The sequence below is a fragment of the Apium graveolens genome, chromosome 8 (assembly GCF_009905375.1).
Source record: "Apium graveolens cultivar Ventura chromosome 8, ASM990537v1, whole genome shotgun sequence".
Lineage (NCBI taxonomy): Eukaryota > Viridiplantae > Streptophyta > Magnoliopsida > Apiales > Apiaceae > Apium > Apium graveolens.
The window spans coordinates 265,064,112-265,091,256 of record NC_133654.1 but is presented as its reverse complement, the minus strand read 5'-3'; the positions used below and the strand labels follow the sequence as shown (position 1 = coordinate 265,091,256).

Genomic DNA, 27,145 nt, shown 5'->3' with positions numbered 1-27,145 from the left:
CAGGAAATGGTGAGAAGTATCCTTGAAACCATCCCAGACTCAACCATCTTGCAAATAAATAGAGAAGAAAACACGAAGGCAGATGAGCTGTCCAAGCTCGCCCAGAATACTTCAGATTTAAGCAGTTCGGTTTACTTCGAGGAGCTCGGCACACCTAGCACCGACCAACACGAGGTATTATGTATCAGCAGCCCGGACAACTGGATGACTCCTTACATAGCTTATCTTAAGGATGGGATCCTGCCGGAAGACCAGAACAAAGCACGCTACCTCAAGTATAAGGCTGCCCATTTCTTTCTGGAAGATAATCAGCTATACCGGCGGACCTTCTCTGCCCCGACTCTAAAATGCGTTGACCCGGACGAGGCAGATTATAGTCTCCGAGAGGTACACGAGGGAATCTGCGGGGATCACTTAGCCGCTAAAGCTCTAGCTTACAAAGTCATCAGACAAGGCTATTATTGGTCCACCATCCACGCCGATGCAGTTTCCTATGTGAAGAGATGCATCAAATGCCAAAAGTTCAGCAATGTGCCAAAGGAAAGTTCAAGGCTCCCCGGGTCAGTCCTCTCCCCGATCCCATTCGCAGTTTGGGGAATTAACATCATGGGTCCTTTCCCCGGAGCGAAGGGGGATTTGTGTTATGTGCTGGTGGCGATCGATTATATGACTAAGTGGGCAGAGGCCAAGGCCATGAGAACCATCAATCAACAAGTCTGCATCAAATTTGTGGATTCAATTGTGATGAGGTTCGGGATCCCGATGGTTTTAATCTCGGACAACGGCCCACAGTTTGTCGGTTCGGACTTCGAAGCATATTTGAAAGAGCTCAGGATAAAGCATAAGAAAGCATCCATAGCCCATCCCCAGGGAAACGGACAAGTAGAGGTCACTAACAGAACCATACTCCGAGGTTTGGAAAAAAGGTTGGAAGAATCTAAGAAAAGCTGGCCAGACGAGCTCCCGAAGGTCTTGTGGTCCTACAGAACCACCTCCCGGACTGGAACTGGTGAGACTCCATTTAAACTTGCCTACGATACCGAAGCTCGGCTACCAGTAGAAACCGGGTCCCCTTCTCATAGAGTGGTCAACTTTGATGAAGTCTCCAATATAGAAGGCCTTAAAACCAATCTTGAACTCTTGGATGAAGTAAGAGACCGGGCTGTAGACAAAATGGAAAGCTACAAGGAAAAAACAAAGCTTTACTTTGCGAAGAAGGCCAAAATAAGAGAATATGTGGTGGGAGATCTAGTACTCCGGGACACCGAAGCCTCAGACCCAACTAACCAAGGGAAACTGCAGCCGAACTAGGAAGCCCCCTACATAATCAAGGAAGTGCTCCGTCCGGGAACTTACAAGTTGAACTACCTCAGCGGGACCGAGGTCCTCAACACCTGGCACGGAACCCGGTTAAGGAAATTCTACCACTAAGAGAAAGGTGCACATTCTGGGAACATCTCTACATTTATACTACGATATTTTGATGTGAACGCTATTCTCATTCACCCCAGAATGTAATTTTTGCTTTCGAGATGAATGAAAAACTCTACTTTAAGCGTACCATAGCTTGAATCAATTTCAATATATAGCTTCTTTATTTGCCGTCAAATAAAAAAATTATGGTCTACAAAAGCACAGCCTATGTGTACTTGGAAAATCTCGGTAAGTTAGAAATTCTACCCCTATCCGGGGTCATACAAAAGCACAACCCATGTGTACTTTTACCCCTACCCTGGGACATACAAAAGCACAGCTCATGTGTACTTAAAAAATTTCTATAAATTAGAAATTTTACCCCTACCTGGGGACATACAAAAGTACAGCCCATGTGTACTTAGAAAATTTCTATAAGTTAGAAATTTTACCCTACCCGGGGTCACACAAAAGCACAGCCCATGTGTACTTAGAAAATTCTTATAAGTTGAAAATCTTACCCCATCCCGGGGTCTGCAAAAAACACAACCCATGTGTGCTTAGGAAAATTCCCAAGTATTCCTAAAATTTCTGAGTTAGAAACTCTCATATGCGAATCAAAGCGACAAGTAAAAGAAAGAAAAACACAACTACATTGAACTACCCTGGGGAAACACACCCCAGCGGGCAAATCGAAATCATTCAGATTACAAACAAGTTAAAAAAGCCAAAAGGCTTAGTTCGGAATTGCTTAAACTAAAAACAAGGAAACAAAAATTACATGCCAAAAAATGGCGAGGTCTTCAAGCTTCTGCTGCAGGCTCGGCAGAAGGAGAGGGAGGCTGCTCCGGATCACCTTCTGGAATCGGAGGCTGCTGGGCGAGCGGAGATCCGGGAAAAGAAGGGGTGTTGCTGGAAGTTCCGGCACCAAAATCCCTTGCCAGGATGGCTTCTGCTTCCTGCTCTATCCGAGTCTCCTCCTCCATATACTTCTCTAGGAAGACATCAATCGTGCCCTGAGGATTCTCACCGAGGTACTTAGAAGCAACCCTCCAGTAAATCTGGATCTTCTCCGGCGCTTTGTCGTTCAGCTCCTCTAAGTACGCCGGAGTACCCCAGAACCCAGCCAGGACCTCTTCGGGGGTGGGCCGAGCGGCAAGATCATCTTTCAACTTCTTATTTTCCGCCCTCATTTCCCGGACTGAAGCTTTGGCCCGGTCCTGCCTCTTCCGGATCTCGTCAAGAAGCTTCTTATGCGCAACGGCCTCCTTTGCATTTGCCTCCTTCAAGTCCTGTACCTCCCGGGACAGCTTCTCAGATTCAACCTTATAAACATCGGCCTTCGCCTGTAGGCTTCGGGTTATGCAAACCAATCCAGCAACCCGGGAGTTAGCCTGAAATTATTACACATCACGCTTAGATGATATGGATACAGAAAAAAGGCAAGTGCAAAACTAAAAACCAAAGTAGTACAAGTAAAGAACTTACAGCAGTGATTTCCTCCTGAAGTCCGACCAGGAAGTCGTCGAGGGGCTCCTTTCTGTACTTCTTCCTTTCGGCCGTGCTGGCATAGTTCTCAAAGAGCTCCTTTCAACGAGTCTCCGGAGTAAAGCTATCCAGCAAGGCCTTCACGGTCTCCAGGGTATCCGGGGCCATCTCAACAACAGCTTTCTTGGAAACATGGCCCTCGAACCCTTCTCCTCCTTTCTCCCCGGAACCTGTAGGGGCACTCTTCCTCTTCCGGGGTATTGGGACCCTAGTCGCATCTTCTTGTTGCACGTCCTCGGCCCAGGGTTCGTTGATCACGATCGTGGTCCTCCCCGAACGGGACGGCGCCACCTTCCGGGCTGCATCTTCGCCCTCACCAACCTTCTTCTCCCTGAGATCCACACTCGTCACTCCTTCAACCCTTCGTAGCTTAGCTGACAAATCCTTGAGTTGAGCAGCCATGTTCAGGGGATAAGGAATTAGCTTGGGAATACCTGAAAAAGAAACAGCAAGATATCAGTCCCGGATACAAGCAGACAACAAAGGATACAGCAGCGGAATAAAGCTAAAACAAAAGACTTATAGCCGGCAGCATGCATATTTTCATTGCTATTAAAGGTGTCCCGGGTCCATTGCGTCCCAAGTGCCCCACAAAAGACATAAACCATCGCGAGAGCTGCTTGCCCGAGCCGCTGGACCGGAAATTTATCTGTTTTAATTTCAAGCTTATGGAGTGGCATGAACTCCAAATCCCCACCCCGGACAAAGATAAACTCCCTGTGTCATCCCTTAAGTGATGTCAACATACTGACCGGGAGGACCATCTTATCTGAAGGATAGCCGCAGTCCTCGATCCTAAACAAGAACTCATATATGGGTCGGGAGGTTGATCTCTTAATCTTGAAAATATGATGTAAAAGTTTGAAGGTGGGAAGGTAATTTTTGGCATGACAGCAGGCTAGAAACCAACTTATCCACTTTACTGAATTCGGTGCCAGTTGGGTGAAAGGAATCACATACACGTCCCGGCAGAGAGACTTGGTGAATTGGTGTAATCCGAGGCGCATGCCCCGGAGGTGTTCTAAGGGAATCCCGACCCATCCTCCCTCTGGCCTGTGATACACCCTCTCGTGAATCTCGGGCCATCTCCACTCATATTTATCCTCAAGGTTAAAAGCCAGCCTAAGGGCACCATCCACCTCGACATCCGTATACCTATCATGAATCTCTTTGTGAACCGCCCCACACTCGTACTGGTCCCCGGGGCGGTGAAAAACTTCATGTTCATGTCATCCTCGTCATAGGGATCCCTATTGCCTAACCCATCCGGGACCCCATATGCCTCAGATAAATCTCTATAATAAAAGCCCAAGGGTTTAGGGTTTATTCGGCACTGGACGAAGTATTCATCTACATCTTCCCAAGACCCATCCGGATTGGAAAAGGTACCCCCGGGGCCTAGGACTAAAGTCTGGGCTAGAACCTGCTGAGGTTGGTCAACTCGGGGAGGCATCTCTACGGAGCTACTATTGGAAGAAGAGGAAGAAGGGTAGAATGAGTTTAGTTCGCCTAAGCCGGTAGGCCGCTCGGGGTACCGATTTCTAAGGGTAGCAGTGCGCTTAAAGTGGTTACCTGGCATATACTATGTGTATATAAACGCACCCCGGAGTCAATGCCAAACCCGAAACCAACAACAAGAACAAAACAAAAAACAGAAGAGTTTTAAATAAATCGTGTACAAATCTTAGCCCAAAAACAAGATCTACGGCATATACGTACAATACAGTCAAAGACACATATCAAGAACACACCCTGGGCTCAACCACTTTTTACACTACCAAAAACCCAAATATTCGCATGTTAAAATGGCAAAACCTATGATATTTTCACAAATCAAACACAAAACCACCGTCAAAACCATACAAAACCCCACACAATTATATAGATTCAAGGCGAAACAACAAAGCAGTTACAAAAATAATGGAGAAGGGCACAACAACTCGCACAAAATGGTGACATGCAAGGCACAAAACATCGCGAAAACAAAAGAAAACAAATGAAAAGGCACAAGAATGAAGAACTTACAAGTGAGCAGGAGAAAGATGAAGGCTTCAATCTCGCAGAAATGTTCTCAAGAAGCTTTGATTTCTCAGTCTCTCTCTCAAACTCCTTTATCGCGTAAAAGAAAAAAAGAAAGAGAAGAGGCTGATATTTAAAGAAGGGGGGCAGGTGAAAGATGCAGGGTTTTTGGGTAAAAATTAACCCCCACCCCACATGGCACCCTCCGATTGGTCCCAGAAAATAACTGCACAGCAGTTATTACACGACTTGTCACGTAATCATTACGTGTGCACGACTTTTTAGGACAAAAAGGGGGAAATTAAAAAACTGATACACTCAAAAGATTCGCATAAAATGTATGTATGGCCCCGGCTGGAATCCTAACAGTCGTCTGACACTCTGGATTTGCAGCGTCAGCTTTTCAGAGTCCGGTCAAATCAAATGTCAGGATTGTCCTTATCCACCAAACCTTGCCCAAAATTCAAATTTAAAATCAAATAACCAAGTCAACCCCGGAGTCTCATTCCCATTTGACCCCGGGGTTAGGGGCAACAAATAAAATAAACCCCCAAAAAATTTCCAACTACTTCAAGGAATCCCACATTGGACTGAAATCAAGTGACTAACCAAGTCAACCCCGTATTTTGATTCCCATTTGACCTCGGGGTAGGGGCAACAAATCAATTAAACCCCCAAAATTTTTCAAAGTACTTCAAGGAATCCCACCTTGGACTGAAATCGCGTGACTAAACAAGTCAACCCCGGCGTCTAATTCCCATTTGACCCCGGGGTTAGGGGCAACAAATCAATTAAACCCCCAAAAAAAAATTTGAAAGGCGTTCCAATACAATAATAACTATTCTACTCCCCCATCCGGGTAAACCCGCATAAGGGAGTGGGGGCCAATAATAGCCTATAATAATACATGCTCAATAACAGAGGCCCATGGCCCAAAAAGAAGAGCCCAGGAAGTACTCAGTTTTAACCTTGAAGAGCCCACGACGCGTGACAACATCACCCCCGTCCAGGTAGCCCGGATCCAGAACATTCCTACGATCCGGATTCGATAGTACTCTGACACATCCCAGGCGTCCACATGCCCTACAGTCCAAAAGACACACCTACGGTCCAGATTAAAAGGTACAAACCCCTAAACCCTAGTAGGAGGCCTATAAAAGGCAGGACAAAAGGAAGGTTACAGGCTACAATCTCTCTCACATATACTTACAGACACACACACGTACACACCATGAAAATACTTGCATAATTCCCGTTTTGCCCCTTTCCTCCTTAAAGCCCATTTCTAATTCTCACGCCGGAGGTGCCGCGGGGACGCCACCCCCCTCCGGTTCCGTTTTGTAGGTTCCCACCCTACAGGTACACCACACGCCGCCGTCATTTCTGCCAAAAAGGAGTTTGAGTCTGGGCCGAGCGAGGAGAAGACCCCGGGGCGAATTGGGATTATCATTACCCATCACTCCCATCTTTGAATTGTTGCCCAGATTCACCGAGTGTCTCTGAAAGTCTCATCAAAATTTGAGAACCACAACTTATTCCCATGCATATGATTACTGCAATCAGAGTCGAGAAACAACATATCCTCATACTTCGAATTTTTAGATTCCATAAGTGACATTAGCAATATATCTTCTTTTTCATTAATCTCGGCATAATTCACTCGTTTTTCATAACTAGAACACTCATTTAGAAATAATTATCCCAGCTTGTGCATTTAAAACATTCCACTGTTGCCCTATTGAAAACATGTTTGCCTCTATCTCGTCCCCGACCGCGATTTGAATCCCTAAGAGGGTGGGCTTTACTATAGGCATGCAAGATATGCGTATATGACCCTCCGATAATCGAGGGCCCCTAGATTTTGAAATTATTTATTATATGTTTGCTAAATATTCGAGATGTATGTCTGTTAAGGCCCTAAAATTTGATTTCGGCTTGGGCCTCGTAGGCTTCAGGGGCCGGCCCCTTACTTCGTCCTCCATAGCTTGCTTCATAAGATACTTTAAGATTTCCACTATATTCGTTCATTTTCTTTTTATGAACGAGTAAGCTGCCTTGTAGTTAAATAATCGGATGTCATTTTATCCTAGGTATACAGCATAATTAAATCTTTGAGTCATCGTTCTCGGAATTTTCTCAACAATAGTAATCACAACTATATTTTTTCATAAACTGAATTTTTTATGTAACCCTGCCATCAAAACTGGTCGGTCTCATTAACTAAATCAAATAAATTAGAACCGTTAGATCTAAAAATAATTGATTTTCAGCATTTAAATTTCTATGCCGTCAATAAAATATTAAATTAAATATTTAAATGGTTGGTTACAAAAAAACACAAACGAAATATATTATTATAATATATATTAGTTTATTAATAATATATTTAATAATCTGTGCACATGACACAAGTTACAATTTTGTCAAGTTAATTTGTAAATGGGATTTAATAGTGTTCTTTTTTATAAATATTTTTTAAAAAATTTACCAAAAATACTAACTTTTTCAAGTTTTTTTGCGATTTTACTATCTTCTGATTTTTTTGCAAAAATACGGAATCAACCAAAATCAACCAGATATGCAACTAGTTGAATAAAGTTTTTTGGGTTGATTTGAATTTGCATGTAGTTGCAGAAACTCGTCAAAGATTGCATGCAGTTGATTCGAATTGCCAAAAAACAGTATTTTTGCAAATTAAAAAGTATTTTTGCAATTTCTTTTTAAAAATGACAGTTTTTTTGCAAAAATATTTTTAGACTTGGTATTTTTCAAAAAAGCCCTTTTTTTATTAGCTTCAATAAATATTCAATTTGATATCAGAAATTATCTACCACAACTGAGGTTATAAATAAAGATTTGCAGATTGTGATAGATAAAAAAACTACTTTCAATGGCAACTCATGAAACTCCAAACCCTAACCCTAACAGCATGCTCTCAACACTTCCTCAAGAAATCATAAACACCATATTCACAGATTTTACGGTGAAGGATATTTTGCGGTTAAGATCGGTTTGTAAGTCATGGTTGTCTCTTTTTTCTGCTAATGGTTTCGTCAAAACTCATGAGATGATCATGTACAACATATTCTCAAGGCTTCAGGTGAAATCTCTTTGTGTTTTAAAATCAGTTTGCAAGTATTGGTTGTCTGCGATCTCTAGTCGTGGTTTTATCAACACTCACCTCTCAAAATCAACTAATGACCCTCACTTTACTCGTCACGGTCTCATATTTGCTGATAATACTTATGAGCTTCCCTGTGATGACCCGTGGCTCGATCTTTCTACCTGTCCGTTATATTCTTTGCTTCATGAGCCCTTTACCGAGACTTTCCCAAACGATGATCTCCAGATTAAGGGTATAAAGGGTTATTGTAATGGATTAGTCCTCGTGCAGGATTGGTTTAAATCTAATCAGTTATTCTTCTGGAACCCGTCTGATAACTCAGTTTCTTCCCAGGTCTTCTCCTTTCTCTCACGTGCTGGGACCCGGCCACCGCAGCGGTTTGGGTGCGGTTAACCTGTTGAGTAGGGGTCTCTGCAAAATAGAACCGGAGGGGGGTTGTGTCCCGCGGCAACTCCGGTGTGAGAATAAGAAATGGGCTTTCTTGAAGAAGAAGAAGAAGAGGGAAGAAGGAGCTATTCAAAAATATGTGAAGGTGTGTGTATGTGAGTATATCAGTCAAATATCTTCCAACCCCTAAAACCCTCTTTTTGGGGCCTTTTATAGGTCCCAAGATTTAGGGTTTTTGGGTTTTGTACCTCTTCATCCTGGCCTTTGATCATTCTCGTGTGGTGACAGGTTGGACGGTCCAGATGAGCTGTGTGGTCAGGTGTCCTTTCTCCATCAGAGCTGTCTTGGGATGATTACCCATGAATGGCTAGGATGCAATTGTTCCATTTTGGGTAACATGAGACAGTTGACTCTTTTGTCCTGTGCCACGTGGCACCGGGGACCACTTCGACTTGGGCCTGGGGTGACATCTCTTTTGGTCCCCTGCTCTTCTACCTGGACCTGATTATTTCTGGCCCATCATTTGCCTCTCACTCCCTTATGCGGGTTTTCCCGGATGGGGGAGTAGGAAAAAAAAAATAATTATTCCTTTGACTTGTCTCATGACCCCGAGGTGTTGTTGGGTACAAGTCTCCGGGGTTGTGTTTGGGTAGGACTTTTAATTCTTGGCACTTAGAAAAAAATTTGTCACTTTTCTTTTGACTTGTGGCCCCTAACCCCGGGGTGTTGTTGGGTACATGTCCCCGGGGTTGTGTTTGGGGTTGCCTTTTAATTCTCGGAACTTGGAAAATTTTTATCATTTTTCCTTTGATTTGTGGCCCCTAACCCCCCGGTGTTGTTGGGTACAAGTCCCCGGGGTTGTGTTTGGGTAGGCCTTTTAATTCTTGGAACTTGGAAAATTTTTGTCATTTTTCCTTTGACTTGTGGCCCCTAACCCCGGGGTGTTGTTGGGTACAAGTACCCGGGGTTGTGTTTGGGTAGGCCTTTTAATTCTTGGCACTTGGAAAAATTTTTGTCACTTTTCTTTTGACTTGTGGCCCCTAGCCCCGGGGTGTTGTTGGGTACAAGTCCCCGGGGTTGTGTTTGGGGTTGCCTTTTAATTCTTGGAACTTGGAAAATTTTTGTCATTTTTCCTTTGACTCGTGGCCCCTAACCCCGGGGTGTTGTTGGGTACAAGTCCCCGGGGTTGTGTTTGGGTAGGCCTTTTAATTCTTGGAACTTGGAAAAAATTGTCATTTTTCCTTTGACTTGTGGCCCTTAACCCCGGGGTGTTGTTGGGTACAAGTCCCCGGGATTGTGTTTGGGTAGGCCTTTTAATTCTTGGCACTTGGAAAAAAATTTGTCACTTTTCTTTTTGAGTTGTGGCCCCTAGCCCCGGGGTGTTGTTGGGTACAAGTCCCCGGGGTTGTGTTTGGGTGGGTCGTTTAATTCTTGGCACTTGGAAAATTTTTGTCATTTTTCTTTTGACTTGTGGCCCCTAGCCCCGGGGTGTTGTTGGGTACAAGTCCCCGGGGTTGTGTTTGGGTGGGTCTTGGTGCAGATGTGACAGGTGGTTAATGTTGTAGCGCTTTTCCCGGAGTGTCAGGTGGCGGTTGAGCTTCTTGTACGAATATATGTGTAAGTACATGTGTATGCACAAAACGTTATAGTTTTCCCCCTTTTTTGCCTCAAAAGTCGCGCCTGTTAAATAATTACAGCGATGTAATCATTAACTACAGCGGTTATTTTCTGGATGCTCAGGATTGTGCCACGTGTCTTCGATCAACGGAACGGATTGCGGGGTAGTTGAGTGGGTTAACTCTCCCTCTGTGCCTATAAATACTCCGCCTTTCTCATTTCTTTTCTCTTTACGCAACTGCAAACACAAAATATTTCTGCCATTTTTCTCCAAGTCGAATTTGGGAGCTCCTTTGCTTTTTGAAGCCGGTTTATTCTCCTGCTTTCTTGTAAGTTCTCGAACTTGTCTTCGTTCTTCTTTTTGTTTCTTCGTGATTGTTTAGCGAGTACTTGTATTTTGAGCTTTTAGAATGCATGTGTACCCAAGTATCTGAGTTTGTTTATTTCTATTGTGTCGAGTTTTGATGAATCAAAATATGTTGTTTGATGTTTAGATTTAAAGCTTTTGTTTGCGACGAAAAAGTTGATGTTTGTACTGAGTTTGGGCTTGTGTTTTGGTATACACATATGTGCGAATAAGGGTTTTAATCTATGCAAAACTGGGTTTGCTCTTTGCTTTTATGACTGTTCATAGCATTTGTTATGGGCGTATATATGTATGTATAGGTTGTATGATGTATTTTGGTGTTTTAATTTTGAGGTTAACTGTTTTTTAGTAGCTTCTGTGTTTCTTTCTTTTCTCTTTTTCTTCCCGAATTGGCATAGACTCTGGGGTTATATGGTTAGGAGGGGTAGAAGGAAACAATTAGCTAACCTGAAACGTAGACCTGACCGTCCCCACTTTGAATTTCCTGAACATTCTTCGAGTGACTCTTCCCCGGAATCAGAAAATATGCCTCCCCGTCGCCAAGCCATAGTTGAGGAATTGCCTACTTTCCTATTAAACCCCGGGCAGACTTTGGGTAGGAGAGACGGGTCCTGGGTAGACATAGACCATTACTTTGTTCAGACTCGTGAGAACAGCCCTCCCCATGATTATTACTTTAGGGATCTCACCACTGCTTATAGGCCCGGGGCCTTAGAACCTTATGATGGGGCCCGCATGGATCAACTTTTTTATAATACCCCCGGGACGAGATATGTTCCTGCCCCCCGTCACCCTGACCTCTCCGAGTACACCTTCCAGCAGATAGATGATCTGGTGAAGGCTGTATTTCACTTCGGGATGATATGGAGTGGAGGTGGCCCGAGCCTCACGAGAGAGTTTATCACCGTCCTGCTGGTGGTTGGGTAGGGATTCCCTTAGAGCATCTTCGTAGCATGAGACCCAATCTCCATCAGTTTACCAAGTCCCTGTGTCGTGACGTGATAAATTTCATTTGGCGGATGTGTAGAGATGTGCTCCCAACAGCTGCAAACCTTATCAATAAGCAAGTAAACATTGTTGACCGATGTTTATGGTGTCAAACTCATATTGAGGATAGTATGCACATACTATTTCAATGTACTTTTGCTAGAGAAGTTTGGGCTGCAGTGGGTATGATGGAGCTGATTTTGGTGGTTCCTGGGGATACAGTGTTTCAGGTCACGAAGAGAGTATTTCAAAATGGTAATAAGGACCAGGGGGCCATGTTTGGGATGATATGTTGCTTTTGGGATAAGATAGTAGTGTCAGCTTTTGGGATCAAATCCATGGCACTGAACATGAAGTCAGATTGGAACAAAGTTAGAGAACTTGAAGCTAAAGAAGGAATGAAGACACAAAGAAGAGATAGTACGTGGTATAAACCACCAGCACAGTGGGTGAAGATTAACACAGATGCGGCTTGTGATATAAATGGAGGTTGGACTGGGTTGGGATGTGTAGCAAGAGATGATAACGGACATTTCATTCGAGTAAGGAGCAAACGATTGCAAACTGGACACCAATCGAGAATTGTTGAAGCCATAAGCTTGAAAGAAGCTCTTTCCTGGACGAAACAGTGGAGATCGAGGAAATGTGTTTTTGAAACTGATGCCAAGAGCTTAGTGGACGCGATCACTGCAAGTAAAGACAATCAAGGAAGATCGACGTTTGATACTATAGCAGATGACTGTAAGGAATTACTTAAACACTTTGAGGAAGTGTCGTTTGTTTTTTTCCTAGATCAGCGAATAGTGTTGCCCATTTGTTAGCAAGGGGTGCACATTCTGTGTCTGGTTTTCAAGAGTGGAACACCACCGCTCCTGATTTTATCATTTGTAATCTTGCTTTGGAAGCTATTTGATTAATGCAAGTACGATTTTTCAAAAAAAAAATAGTTTTATTTAAGTTGTTAACTATGTACAGAAAAGCCTATTTGAAAATCAATCGTAGATGCATTTATCAGAGGGAGTAATTAATTTCTGAGAAAGTGTCTGACACGCATTTTAAGGTGCATAAAAAATATAGTTATGTAACTTATTTTTACAATTTTCTTTTTTTGAATAAAAGTTAAATGTTTTAATTTTTATTCAGAAAAAAAAATTGTAAAAAAAAATTACAGAACTATACGTAATATGCACCTTAAAATGCGCGTCAAACATTTTCTAAAAAATGTAAACAGTTGAAAGGGGCAGAGGGAGTATATTTTTCTAATCTATTGACCAGAATAAATATTATCATGTCAAATTCAGATACCAGTTCTTCCTGCAGTTCCTGCTTACAAGTTCCAACATTGTTTCAGTGTTAAATAAATTGCCATCATTTTGTAAAATTTTCTTTCGAAATGACAATGAGATGTACGAATTCTGTAAAGACAGAACCTGATCCTGACAATACGGTAGTTCAGTTTCTGTCCAAATGGAATACATTAAAATGGGAGAAACCCAAATTTAGACCTATTTTCAGTTCATTTGTAAATTAGGTAGCCGAAATCAAAATTTTTGATAAATTATATATTAAGCACAATATCCAAAACATGGGATCTTATTTTTTATATATCAACTTTTTCTATTGAAACAAGATGGAATATTATAACTCATAACAAGGCATATAGCAAAATTCATAGCGAATCTAATAAGCAAAATATAGTGTAAACAAGTGGAAAAGTTTGAAGGTTCACCCGCATTGTATTCTACACCCTATTATAAATTTCATACCTGCAAATAAAAAGGATAGATATCATCATCTAGATTTTAAATACAAGGCATAATATATATGACAAACTATGTGACCATATGTAATGATCATCATACAATGTAAAATACCCCAACATAGAGGGATAGTAGTCAGGAAGGCAGTCAGCAAGAACAACAATGAACCAGAATGGCTGCTGACATCCACCGTTTGGCATGGTATAATTGACCATTTATCACGTGTCCAAATTTTCAGGATGAAGTGGCTGAAAAACATACAAAAAAAGTCGTTACAGTGGGAAATATAGAACTTCATTTGGAGGGGACATTATATATAAATTTAATTAAATATAATATTTACAGAATAAATGAACAAAGTGGTAAATACGATACAAAATTAACGTATAAACTAAAACGCACCTAACATGCATAATCATGCCATCCAGGTATTTGCTATGAAGACAATCCTTTAGATTTAGGCTTAGCATAACCTAGTTCAATCAACTTTTGCACCAGCCTCTTCTCTGCATTTACCTAGAAGTAAACAGTATATAAAAAATAATGTTTGGTTGATATGAGATGGAGACGGAAATGGAAGGTAATTGCAGATAATATTTGAGGTAGAAGAGGACATAGAGGACATGAAAGAAACTTAAGTGAACAAGATAGTGTCATCTTCTAATGATAAAATTAAATAAACGGTATGAGGGACTGTGGGAGAAAAGCATGAGCATTCATTTGCTAAATGGAAGGATGGGTAGTCTAGTCTGTTCCAACTGGTGGAATGAAATTAGTGAAAAAATGATAATTTGCATCAACGCAAACAGAATAGTTAAAATGTCATTCCATTTCCATCTTCTTTCCTTGTAATGATCTGAACACAACCAAAATATTTTCAGGCCATATCATGATGATGCACAAACTTAAATAGTCAGATGCTTGGGTAAAAATAAAGAGAACCGGAAAGGTTTAATGTTGTTTCTCAAGCTCCAATTGTGGAAGTCCCATGACATCCCATGCACAGTCTCAACCTTTATACAATTTCTTTTCTTGTTGTTTTATTATATTATCTTTATAATTTTAGGATACAGTGTCAACTTCATTTAAGATGTCACGTAATGACCCATTGATAGTAAAGTGTCAGAGTGGTACTCAAAGGTTACAGTTTCTGGAAAATTGAATGCAAAAGAATATACTGTAATAGATAAACTGTTAAAGAGGTAGAGGACCCAACCTCAAGCATGGGGTTATCCTTCGGGATGTTACATGCCAATATAACGTTAAGACCAGTCTTTATAACTGTAAAACAAGGTTGCAAGTCAGTCATAGCCCTTGAAACAATATAGTGAAACATATGAAGAATAGCAAATACCTATTCGACGAGCAATACCAGATCCTGTATTATCAGAAGCTCCTGCAAGAAAGGAAGCAACACTGACCGTATTGTTCTGTGCGAAGCCATCAAAAAGTTAAATTTATCTTAAACTGTCATTTATGTATGCATATACATATAATAGTATGTGATAGGGAATGAAAATAGAAAGAAAAGGAAATCGCTATCTCTATTATATTGTGATAAGGATCAGGTAGTATGTGTGCAACTGATTATACTTGACTTATGATTGATATACACCAGTGTGTATCCTACTTAATAATTGACTTTTGTATTGGCTGATGCATAATGCTGGTAGCTAGTAATTAGCTGGTTGTTAGTATTTACTATTTAGAATACTAATCCTCATATAAATGCTGCGGGAGGCATGATAATATATACAACTAAGATTATGTATCTTAGTGAGCTTCTTCCTTCCGCGGTTAGAAATCTATTGGGGTAGAGCTGTTCTGTGGTTCAATCTCCCAATATCTTTACTTGGGTCTTGGGGTAGTGGACTTTTTGTTGTTAATCCCACAAGCTATCCTTTTGTTCTTCCAATTCCATAGCTAATTATTAAATAAAGGGTTTTTTTGAAAAATACCCAAGGCTAAAAACATTTTTGCAAAAATACTGTAACTTTTTTAAAAAATTTGCAAAAATACTTTTTAAGGTTGCTTTTGGTTGCTGCTGCCCCTGCGGGGCCCACTGCCACATCAGCAGCCACACAGCCTGCCCAGTCACCTGCCACGTCAGCATTGGGTGGGACCCAAGTGCCACGTCAGCATTGGGTGGGACCCAAGTGCCACGTAAGCTGCCACATCAGCACAGGTACAATCAGCGTACAGTCAGCATAGTATAATTATTAATAATTAAAATAGTATATTTGCAATTAAGATAGTATATTTGCAATGAATTTGAAAAGATAGTATTTTTGCAAAAAAACTTAGAAAAGTTAGTATTTTTGGTAAATTCTCTTAAATAAATCTGTCCTACATCAGTATGTACCGCTGATGCACTAAACACCTTTGCATTTGGTATATGTACAGGTATATCCACATAATTAAACAAGGGTTGTTCATATAATATCTACGAGTTTTTGAAAATTCTTTGCAAGACAACAATCAAATAAAAGGTAAGAAAAATATATTACACACAACAGTAAACTTACAGGACGTGTTGGAGCAGCAGCGTACAAGTGTCCAAACTTGGCTGAGTTGCAACCAATCCAAGCATATATCTGACACATGTGAGCAACTAAAAATGTTGAGCAGGAGGGACTCAGAAGAATTATTACAAAGATGATATATATAGGGCAAGAACGTGACATTATAAAAGAGTTACTAAAAAATAAAGAACTGCATCTTCAATTCTTTCGTTACCTAAATAAGTCCAACAGCAAAGAACATTCAAGATTTACGAAGTGCTCCATTCCCTACTTCAAGCGGAATAACAATGATATGCTTTACTGTAATAAGTTATGGTGATGTGAATCCATTAGACCTATTCCTTGACATTATCCTTCCTATTATAATACAAATCTCCGAGCTCCAAGCATAAGCTTAACGCATACTAACCAAAACCATCCCCACCACTAGTTCAAAAACTACACTATAAAGTAAAATGTACGAGTTAAATACAAATCATCAGCTACTGAATCGGCTTACTTAGTCATCATTCATTAAACTCGGGGTCAATATTAGTCAAATCATTTCCGAACATCATAGCATTACTAATTAACTGTTAGAATAATATAAGATCCTGGAAAGGACCATTCTCTAACACCTTGAGGTTTTAGAGTAACTGGTTCCTTAACATGGTATCAGAGCTCAGGCTGGCAGAGGACTCAGGTTCGATCCCTGTCACCCCCAATATTTCTCACAATTTATGAGGGACACGAAAGGCAAAGTTATGCCCCAAAGATGGGCGCCCGTGATCCACTCTTCGACCCATAAATGGGCTTTCGAGTGAGGGGGAGTGTTAGAATAATATAAGATCCTGGAAATGACCATTCTCTAACACCTTGAGGTTTTAGAGTAACTGGTTCCTTAACATTAACAACTTCCTTAATCCCCTCGTAAAATCGTAAACAATCTCCCTCTTTTCGACTAAATTCTAAGTTATCCCTAACCTTACCAAACTAATTACTTACAAACAATTTCAACTTCCCTCATTAAAATCATAAACCCTAACAACAATTTATAACAATCTTAAACGAAAAATCGCATAATGGAGTAATTTAATTAATTGCTTCAGCTTCAAACATATACACATACATATACATACACATAAAAGATACGAACTAAAAATACCTGATTAGGGAGACGAATGATCTGAAAGTGAAGAGTCAAATCATCGGAGACTTCAGAGAAGCACGTGACTTGCACGCCGTCTTCGTTACTTTTGATCGGAGAATCGATACTTATATTATTTATTCCGGTCGATAAACCATCGCCGGCGGTGATTTCTTTGCCGGTAGACATATCACTCTTTAACAAATTAATTAAAAAAAAAAATCGAAGTATTTTTTTTATTTGTTTACATAGATTTATTTATTTTTACTTTAGTGTGTTAGTGTTGCGAAAAATGTTGTGAAGAACTGAAGATCATCGGAGCCCGGTACAGTTATGTTAGGCCCAAAGTTGGCCCATTATTCAAGGTGTATAAATAAGATTATTTTATTTATCGCTAAAATGAATTTAACTTGTTCGTGAGAAGTACTAAATCCTTGCCACTTAGGTTGTGTTTGGTATGGATGAATCGAATAAAATGTAAGTAACTGAAAGAAATAAACGGGAGTTAGAAGTAAGATTTTAAAAAAAAAAAAAATTGGATAGACAAAACTGTTATGATAAGAATTGTGAAGAAAATAAGATTAGTAAGAAATAGAGTAATATATGTGGTTATGGATGGAATTGGTTAAAAATGAAAATTTTAGAAAATTTAATTATTTTTCACTTAAAATCTCACTCTATTCTATTTCATTTCATTCAAACCAACCAAACACAACATTAGAATATCTTCCATGGGGGTGGTAAATCAAGATTGCCAATATTATCAACTAATCTATAATATTAATATATTATTGTCACTTTATTGAATTGTACTTTTGACACCCATCTTGTCAAAATTTACTCCAACAAATAACACTCAAAATTGCCAAACTATTTATATACAAGTATAATTAAAAATAAATAAGAAGATATTTAGTAAGACATATTGCATCGTTTTTATTTGAGGAGGGTGTCAAAAATTGACAATATTGATTGACACCTAGGGTTGTAATTCGAGTCGGGCGGCTCGCGAGCTCGCCCGGCTCGAACTTGTTTAACGAGCCGAGTTCGGGCAGAGGTTCTCACTCGTTTAATTACTCGAGTCGGCTCGGCTCGGCTCGACTCGTAAAATTAAACGAGTCGAGTTCGGGTAGAGCTTTAGGCTCGATTAAGTGTAAAATTGAACAAGTCGGCTCGCCCGACTCGTTAAAACCGGCTCGTTTAGCTAAACGAGCCGGCTCGACTCGACTCGGGAAATTAAACGAGTCGAGTTCGGGCAGAGGTTTAGGCTTGTTTAACTAAACGAGCTGGCTCGACTCGACTCGATTAATATCGGCTCGAATTACGTCCGGCTCGAAACTCGGCTCGCTCGGCCCGAATTACAGCCCTATTGACACCCCTCTCGCTCCAATGGAGAACCAACAAAATTGGCATGCCACATCATGTCATATGCCACTTTGACACTACTTTTGGGAGTACCTCCAATGGGGTTGCCCCATATTCATTGGTTAAATTATAGCCAACCAAAATGCTTTAATATAGCAAACTAAAGGATTTCCCTTTGATGTGTTATTTGGATATGATGGTAGCTGGACTAGAGGCGAAAGAAGAGTGGGTCAATCAAGTGGTCATCTGCAGCATATATTTCAGAAAAGTAATCTTAGTTTTATTTCATTTTCTTAAGGTATTTCTTTTTACAGATCTTAAGGTGTTATTGTCTAAGTTTTCGGGGTCATAACCTGACTTTCGGTTAGATGATAAACTTTATTATGTGAATAAAACTCTTTTCTTCTTTATATTTTATCGCGATACTGAACGTACCTATTTGAAAAAAAATGCTTTACAACTCTAATGATATTGACTATAAATATTGTCTATATTTTTTGATATCAAGTTTTAGAGATTGGCCAGATATCGCCATCCATAATAGATTATTTAATTTTTTTTCTGAGATTTTATTTTACATATTACCATTTGCATCTATATTTTATGAATCCCCTGAAAGTAAAAATATTTTTGTTACAGCAGGTTGCTTAAAGTTTACCAACATATAACTTTCTTCATAAAATAGAATTGGTGGGGAGACAACTTGTATGTGGTGTGGTATCATGGTTGAAGACACAAATCATATCATATGGAATTGCTCACCGGTTATGGAACTAAAGCTTATTTTTTACTAATTAATTACACACGCACATATCAGAGGTCGAACTCCTGACTTCTCGTCAGAGGGTACAAGAACTCAATCATTGTACAACCACTTCGTTGATATTATGAAAGTAAAGTTGACGGTATCAAAATGGTTGGAAGCAATTTTTTTTTCTTCATAATTGGATCCAGATTGTTTGTTAAAAATGATAAGCATTCGGAACTAAAATAGGGGTTTAGTTTATTTTTTTTAATGTCTTGGTTAATATGATTTACTAGGAATGAATTTGTGTTCAACAATTATAAACTTCTTGTTGGAGCACCACATCAAAACTCGTTCCTACAATTGGGGAGTGACATGTAATCTTATTCTTAAAGATCATCTAAATGCTAGTTACATCAGTCTTCAAAACTTGTTGAGAACTTATATTAAGGTGACAAAGAGCAATTTATTGAAGCACTAGTTTCAGTCTTATGCTTTTGTAGGGTTTATAGACGGGCTCTGTAAGAAAAATAATGAAGGGATGACCATAGCAGAAATAAGAGAATTCTATTATTGACTCGCAACTTGGCATTCATTTTCCACGGGCATGCTAATCAGGATGCAGTAAGAGAAGGTCTTCTATTTTTCTTGGACCAAGTACAAAATAACCAATTTAAGGAGACCCATATTACAATCTCTTACAGTATCTAAAACACTGGTCTCAAAGATGTAAAGTCTTAAATTTAATTTTTGTTAAGATAATGTATGTGTCTTTCTTTGATAACTTAAGATTTTAGTGATTTAACATGGTATCAAAACCCGGTTTGGCGAGTGACTCGGGTTCGAGTCCTCGTAATCATGTTTATTTAATTTAAATATGTGTTGTTGACATTTGTATTGATATTAGTTATATTTTTTTGATTGTCAGTATTGTACGATTGAGTGAGAGTGATTACTTAACATGTTTCACCTGATGCAATGATGATTAATGAAACTAATGCAGTTAACTTGGTTCTTAGTGCAATTAATAAAGTTAACTTAGGAAGGGTGTTTGAGGAGTAAAACCATTAGTGGTTAAGTTTAATTGGCACTCACTCGTGCATCTCAGGCTCAGGCTCCAGGATCTTCTTCAGCTCTCTCTTAATTTACGAAGGCAGATTACATACGAAGATTTCTAACTCTGTTAGTAAGCTAGCTGATAACTCGGTTTCTTCCCAAGTCTTCTCCTTTCTCTCACGTGCTGGGACCCGGCCACCGCAGCGGTTTGGGTGCGGTTAACCTGTTGAGTAGGGTCTCTGCAAAACAGAACCGGAGGGGGGTTGTGTCCCGCGGCAACTCCGGTGTGAGAATAAGAAATGGGCTTTCTTGAAGAAGAAGAAGAAAAAGAAGAAGAGGGAAGAATGAGCTATTCAAAAATATGTGAAGGTGTGTGTATGTGAGTATATCAGTCAAATATCTTCCAACCCCTAAATCCCTCTTTTTGGGGCCTTTTATAGGTCCCAAGATTTAGGGTTTTTGGGGTTTGTACATCTTCATCTTGGCCTTTGATCATTCTCGTGTGGTGACAGGTTGGACGGTCCAGATGAGCTGTGTGGTCAGGTGTCCTTTCTCCATCAGAGCTGTCTTGGGATGATTACCCATGAAAGGCTAGGATGCAATTGTTCCATTTTGGGTAACATGAGACAGTTGACTCTTTTGTCCTGTGCCACGTGGCACCGGGGACCACTTCGGCTTGGGCCTGGGGTGGCATCTCTTTTGGTCCCCTACTCTTCTACCTGGGCCTGATTATTTCTGACCCATCACCGTCCACCGGAGAATTAAGAAAACTTCCAGAACTGGAATGGATTTGTTTTGTTCCAAAAACAACGTACGGGTTTTGCTATGATGAATCGAATGATGATTTTAAAGTATTTGTTGTCTCTCCTGCTCATCCCGATTATAATAAATGTGATGGTTCTCGTACTCACCACGAGTATAAAGTTTTTGTTTATAGCTTGAAATGTGATTTTTGGAGGGTGATTGGAGATTTTCCTTACAAATTAGTATCTCGTTATTTTTCCACACCTGGTTTTGGTGATGGAAATTTCGCAAATGGATCAATATCCTGGAGTGTTACTCCTCAGATCGAAAAGAAGATCATCGTGTCTCTTGATATAAAAACAGAAACGTGGCAAGAATTGTTGCAGCCAAACTTCGGAGATGGTGTATACAATTGGACATTAGGCACTTTCGGCAAAAGTCTTTCTGTGCTTTGTCAATGGGTTAAATATCAAAGTAGTCACTCAACTGAAGGTCATATATCAGTTTAATCATCAAACTTAACGAGGTATCATTTGGATCACTAAAATAATAATAAATATCAAACAGATACCTCAAAATATGTGCTCAAGAATTAAAATTTATTTTATGGAGTTCTAAACATTTTTTTAAAATTTTATTACAACCAAATGAAAAGTTATGAATTCATAGTATTTTAGATGATTTTTTGAGATTTTTAAAAATTTATCTACTAATTATTTTTATTTAAATAAAGCAAATGACTACAAGATTAAAAATAAATAGTAGATAAACTTTAAAAAATCTTATTATATTATAGAAAATACTAGAATTCATACATTTTCATTTGGTTGTAATAGGATTCAAGAAAAATATATAGAACTCCATAAAATAAATTTTATTTTTCAAGCACATATTTTGAGGTATATGTATGATATTTATTATGACTTTAGTGATTCAAATGATACCCCGTTAACTTTGATGATTAAACTGATATATGACGTTCAGTTGAGTGAGCACTTTGATATTTAACCCCAATATGAATATACTTGTGCTGATTTATGGATAATGACAGATCGTGGTGTGGGAGGGTCTTGGGCAAAATTGTTCACCATCCCGTATATGGATCAACTAATAACACATGATTCGTATCAGAAACCGATATGCATATCTGCAGATGGTGATATTATGCTCAATTTGGAGAGGACTGTGGTATTATACAACTTAAAGAACAACACATTCAAGAAGTTGTTAGCTGGCCAATATTTTCAACACCTCGAAGTGTATCCTTATGTTGAGAGTCTAGTTTCTCCGCGTCTCTAGAACTGCAGTGAGTGGGGATTTAGGAACTTTTTGTGTTTATGCTCTTATCGTGTTTCAGAGAGGATTCAGATCTTTGGTTGCAGAAAGTGTTCTCCCCATCTCGAGAGTGACAACGATTGAAGAACATTGTCCAATATTGAGGTTTCATCTAAAAACTTTTATGCTTTATGTTTGTGACTTTATCAAAATAAACAGCAGAATGAAAAAACAAGAGCCCTGAATTGTGGAAGAAAAGCCAGATTCATAAACCTCACAAATCGCAGATCTGAGCTCTTCGAGTCATGACAAAATGTGCCCACTTATATGGCACAGACAAGGACAGCAACAATAACAGAAATATTCTCCTACCAGGTCTAATGACTAGAGTACCCTTATTACAAAGTATCACACATAAAAGGTTCAGTGAAATATTTAAAGTCCAAAAGCTAGCTATTCATGAGACTTCATCACTCCCCCTCAAGCTGGGAGGGAAGCTCTGCTGCAGCTCCAAGCTTGTTCATCAAATAATAGTGCTGTTTGGCAGAGAGAGCCTTGGTGAACACATCAGCCACTTGAGAATAGGAGGGAACATGCTTGGTCAGGAGAGCTCCAGAGTTGATTTTATCTCGCACAAAGTGGCAGTCCACTTCGATGTGTTTGGTGCGCTCATGAAGCACCGGATTCGCAGCAATGGCAATCGCAGCTTGGTTGTCACAATGTAAAACTGTAGGAGGCAAGTTGTTGAGACCCATGTCTTTAAGGAGAGCGGAGAGCCAAGTAATTTCACACGAAGCAAGTGCCATCGATCTATATTCTGCTTCAGCAGTGGAACGAGCAACCACTGACTGTTTCTTTGTTTTCCATGAAAGAGGGGATTGTCCCAGCAATACACAAAAGCCTGTGGTGGATCGTCTAGTCATGGGACAAGTGGCCCAATCGCTGTCACAGTACGCCTTGAGTTCAGCAGCAGAGGAAGACGATAACAAGATGCCTTGACCTGGGTTTGAGTTGATGTATCGAAGCAACTTGATAGCAGCTTCCATATGAACACATGTAGGATGTTGCATGAACTGCGTCAAGATGTGAACAGAATATGTGATGTCCGGGCGAGTGATTGTCAGGTATATGAGCTTACCGAGAAGATGTTGGTAAGGATGGGGATCTTTGAGGAACTCACCAGTGTCAGCTTCAAGTCTGAGATGAATGTCCATGGGTAATTTCAACGGCGCCTTAGTATCAACACCATATTCAGCTATCAAATCAGATGCATATTTTCGCTGTGATACAAAGAATCCAGCAGAGGATCGACTAATCTCCAGACCCAAAAAATATTGAACATCTCCCAAATCCTTCATGTTAAAGTTGGTAGACAACATAGACTTCAGTCGATTAATTTGCTGAATGTCATTACCAGCAAGCAAGAGGTCATCTACATAAACGAGAACAAGAGTAATAGACGATCCCACTGTCTGCGTAAAGAGACTATAATCTGACAAGGACTGACCATATGACATATCTTTGAGAGTGCTCGACAACTTGGTGAACCAGTTACGTGGGGCTTGACGAAGTCCATACAACGACTTCTTGAGCTTGCAGACCAGATTGGCATTTAAAGGCATCAACTCCCCCTGGTTCACTACTATTCTGCTTCCGATGCCTGAATATCCCAAGGGAAGCTTCATATAAACAGTCTCGTATAAATCGCCATGTAAGAAGGCGTTTGTGACATCCATCTGCATAACGTGCCACTTTTGCACTGCTGCAACAGCCAAGAGTGCCCTTACGGTCGTCATTTTTGCCACTGGGGCAAACGTATGTTCATAGTCCACCCCATATATTTGACGACATCCCAAGATAACAAGACGAGACTTGAACCTTTCCACTGTTCCATCTGATCTGTATTTAGTTTTATAGAGCCACTTGCACCCTATTGCCTTCTTTCCAGGTGGCAATGAGGTGATGTCCCAAGTATCATTGTTCTCGAGCGCATCCAGTTCGACATTCATAGCTTTTACCCAATTAACATCCTGCACAGCTTGTTTGAAGGACATTGGGTCTGGTTTAGCAGTTAATTTTGACAAAAAACAATCAAATGATTCCTCTACGCGTTGATCTGTCACAACCACCAGATTTGCGGAAGGTGTTGGGTATGGTTGTGTTACATATGACTCCATCCAAGAGGGAGTCTTGTGAGCTCGAGTGGACCTGCGAAGTGAGCTTCGAACAGTGCTACTTTGTTCTTCAGAGGCAGCATCGCCATTTTCTGTTTCTGAGGTGCCTTTTTGATTGCTTTCAATTGTCTCAACTTCTCCATTTTCTGAGTCTATGAATCCAGTGTCATCATCAATGTATGCAGGAGTCTGATTCTGAGGCATTGATGTGGGCAATGGAAACATATACGGCTTTGGTGAGCTAGAGTTTAAAGGGAAGATTGATTCACAGAATGACACATCTCGAGAGACAAAACATTTCATCATTTTCAAGTCCAACAATCTAAACCCTTTTTTATCTGGGGGGTATCCCACAAATACACAAGGAACCCCTCTTGCTGCAAATTTATCAGAGGTATGTACAGGGTTCACAGCAAACGCAAGACACCCGAATGACTTCAAACCATCATAATCAACAGGTTCACCAGTCAACAATTCATAAGGACATTTGTTGTCAAGAACTGATGAGGGCAGCCTATTTATGATATAAGCTGCAGTTAACACTGCCTCTCCCCAAAACGACAACTGCAATCCCGACTGGAACATGAGTGCCCTTGCAACTTCGAGCACATGCCTGTGCTTCCTCTCCACACGGGCATTCTGTTGAGGCCGGTAGACGCACGAAGTTTGGTGCAAGATTCCTTGAGACTGAAAGTACGCTTTGCATGATGCATCTCCAAATTCAAGTGCATTATCTGTCCTCACTATCTTTATTGAAGATTTGTACTGCTTGTGAACAAAGTTGTTGAACATCTGCAGTGTCTGAAGGTACTCTGACTTGTGCTGCAACAGGTAAATCCAGGTCATTCTTGTATTGTCATCAACAATCGTCAGGAAGTATTTATACTTCTGTCTTGTGCTCACCTTGTAAGGCCCCCATATATCAGTGTGCACAAGATCAAAAGGTGTAGAGGCATGTGATTCACTTGCAGAAAATGGCAATTTAGTGAACTTGGCCATTGGACATGTGACACAGATTTGTCCAGACACACCACAACAATACTTTATGCACTCTATATGCTTTAACTTAGACACAGGTGCATGGCCCAACCTATTGTGCCAAAGAGTGTATTGTTCCAGCAATGATGACTTTGTGGCTGACATACAGTGAAGCAGAGTATTCTTTCCGTCAATTTTGCTGTCTGAGGTTGACAAGTGATACAAGCCATTAATAACCATACCTTTACCTCTTTCCGTGTGAGAAACAGAGTCAATTATGGAGCACGCATTGGGAGAAAACACTGTATAACAACTATTGTCTTTGGAGAGCTTGTGAATGGACAAGAGATTGTGAGAAAAGACGGGAACATATAGAACATTCAGTAACTTCAACCCATTTGGCAAATATACATCTCCAACGGAAAATATAACAGCCTTGGCTCCTGTCGGCAGATTCACTGTCATGTTAGCCTCTACAGGTTTCACATTGACCAAATTATTTTGATTTGAAGTCATGTGATTTGTTGCCCCTGTATCCATTATCCACACATTAGCATCTTTATGCACAGCATGACAAGAAATCATTCCAGAGAAAGGGGTGTCCATGGCATCTTCTTCATAGACATTAGGCCCTGATTGTGACTGACCAGGCAGCATTTGTAGCAACTGCTGCAGTTGATGAGGTGAGAGAGTGATAGGCTGCGACATCACATCACTTTGCCCTCCACTGATAGTTACATTTGCAGCAGATGGTCCTTTAGGAGAGAAGGAGGACCTTTGAGTGTTCCATTTTGCATTTGCTGGCACATGACTACGAGGAGCAGTTGGAGGCCTTGGCTTGTATTTGTAATGCCATCGAGGATACCCAATAACATTCCAGCATTTATCATCTGAATGACCTTTTCCTTTACACACTCCACAAGAAAGACCTTTCTCAGAGTTGACATTAACTTTGCTAAACATTGCAGACATGTCATTGTCATATGGAGAGGGTAATTTTAATACTTCCCTTTGAGATTCCTCCTGTTGAATAGAGGCACATGCCATTTCCACACTCGGTAGAGGGGTGAGAATCAAAAGCTGGCTACGTTGAGGGCCATAAACATCATCAAGACCATTTAAAAATTGAAATAATTTAGCTTCTTCTTTTTGCACAGTTATAGCCTTTAACAAAGCAGATACATCTTCAGCACAAGTTGTAACAGTAGGCAATACAGTCATAGACTCTAATTCATCCCACACACTACTAAGACAGGTATAGTAATCAACAATAGACATACCATTTTGTTTCATCCCAAACAGTTCTCTACTCAGTTTGTATTTACGAGACCCATTAGTCAAGTGAAAACGTTTTTCTAGTTGTTTCCAAACCTCAGATGCAGAAGTTATAAACAAGATGGAACTTTTAATGGAATCAGAAACATTGTTATGGATCCAAGAGATTACCATACTGTTACAGGTGTCCCATTGTATCCCTTCCGCGGTATCTGTTGTGCTCCGATTTTCAGTCCCATTGACAAAGCCAATCTTTCGTTTGGAAGACAACTGGATCTCCATTGATCTCCTCCAAGCTCGATAGTCATTTGCACCTTGGAGTTTAGCAACACTGACAGAGAGGGGGTTGTCTGACGGATGCAAGAATAGCGGGTTTTGCATATCAGAAAACGAAAACTTACTTCCACTTGCCATGACAGAAGATTTAACACAAGCACAGCTTTCTTCTTTATCAAGACACTTTTGGATATGACGGGAGCTTCACCGAGATTACGACACTATGAACCAAAAAATATCACTCCACCTAATTCACTCTTTAACTAGAATTTCATTTGCTGCTCTGATACCATGTGACTTTATCAAAATAAACAGCAGAATGAAAAAACAAGAGCCCTGAATTGTGGAAGAAAAGCCAGATTCATAAACCTCACAAATCGCAGATCT

General features: G+C 40.3%; 2 protein-coding genes across 5 annotated transcripts; one reads left to right on the top strand and one right to left on the bottom strand.

The window, feature by feature from the left end:
* Positions 1 to 13,122: 13,122 nt before the first annotated feature.
* On the bottom strand, positions 13,123 to 17,190 carry LOC141676506 (uncharacterized). Of its 4 annotated transcripts, none has more exons than XR_012557038.1 (7): positions 16,889 to 17,190; positions 15,748 to 15,816; positions 14,577 to 14,652; positions 14,439 to 14,503; positions 13,625 to 13,738; positions 13,325 to 13,470; positions 13,123 to 13,228 (listed from the first exon to the last, which is right to left on the bottom strand). XR_012557038.1 is itself a non-coding variant. In XM_074482162.1 (7 exons), the coding sequence occupies exons 2-6, from the start codon at positions 15,810 to 15,812 to the stop codon at positions 13,658 to 13,660; spliced, it is 402 nt and encodes a 133-aa protein (XP_074338263.1). In that variant the 5' UTR covers positions 15,813 to 15,816; positions 16,889 to 16,959; the 3' UTR covers positions 13,123 to 13,470; positions 13,625 to 13,657. The 4 variants fall into 4 exon arrangements, 2 of the variants coding, with proteins under 2 accessions (XP_074338263.1, XP_074338262.1); XR_012557039.1 differs by having other exon boundaries at positions 13,337 to 13,470; XM_074482162.1 differs by adding an exon at positions 15,242 to 15,390 and having other exon boundaries at positions 13,123 to 13,470; positions 14,577 to 14,618; positions 16,889 to 16,959.
* Positions 17,191 to 20,380: 3,190 nt separating this feature from the next.
* Positions 20,381 to 22,079, top strand: LOC141680925 (F-box/kelch-repeat protein At3g23880-like). Its single transcript, XM_074487010.1, has 3 exons — positions 20,381 to 20,405; positions 20,667 to 21,272; positions 21,832 to 22,079. The coding sequence occupies exons 1-3, from the start codon at positions 20,381 to 20,383 to the stop codon at positions 22,077 to 22,079; spliced, it is 879 nt and encodes a 292-aa protein (XP_074343111.1).
* Positions 22,080 to 27,145: the final 5,066 nt, after the last annotated feature.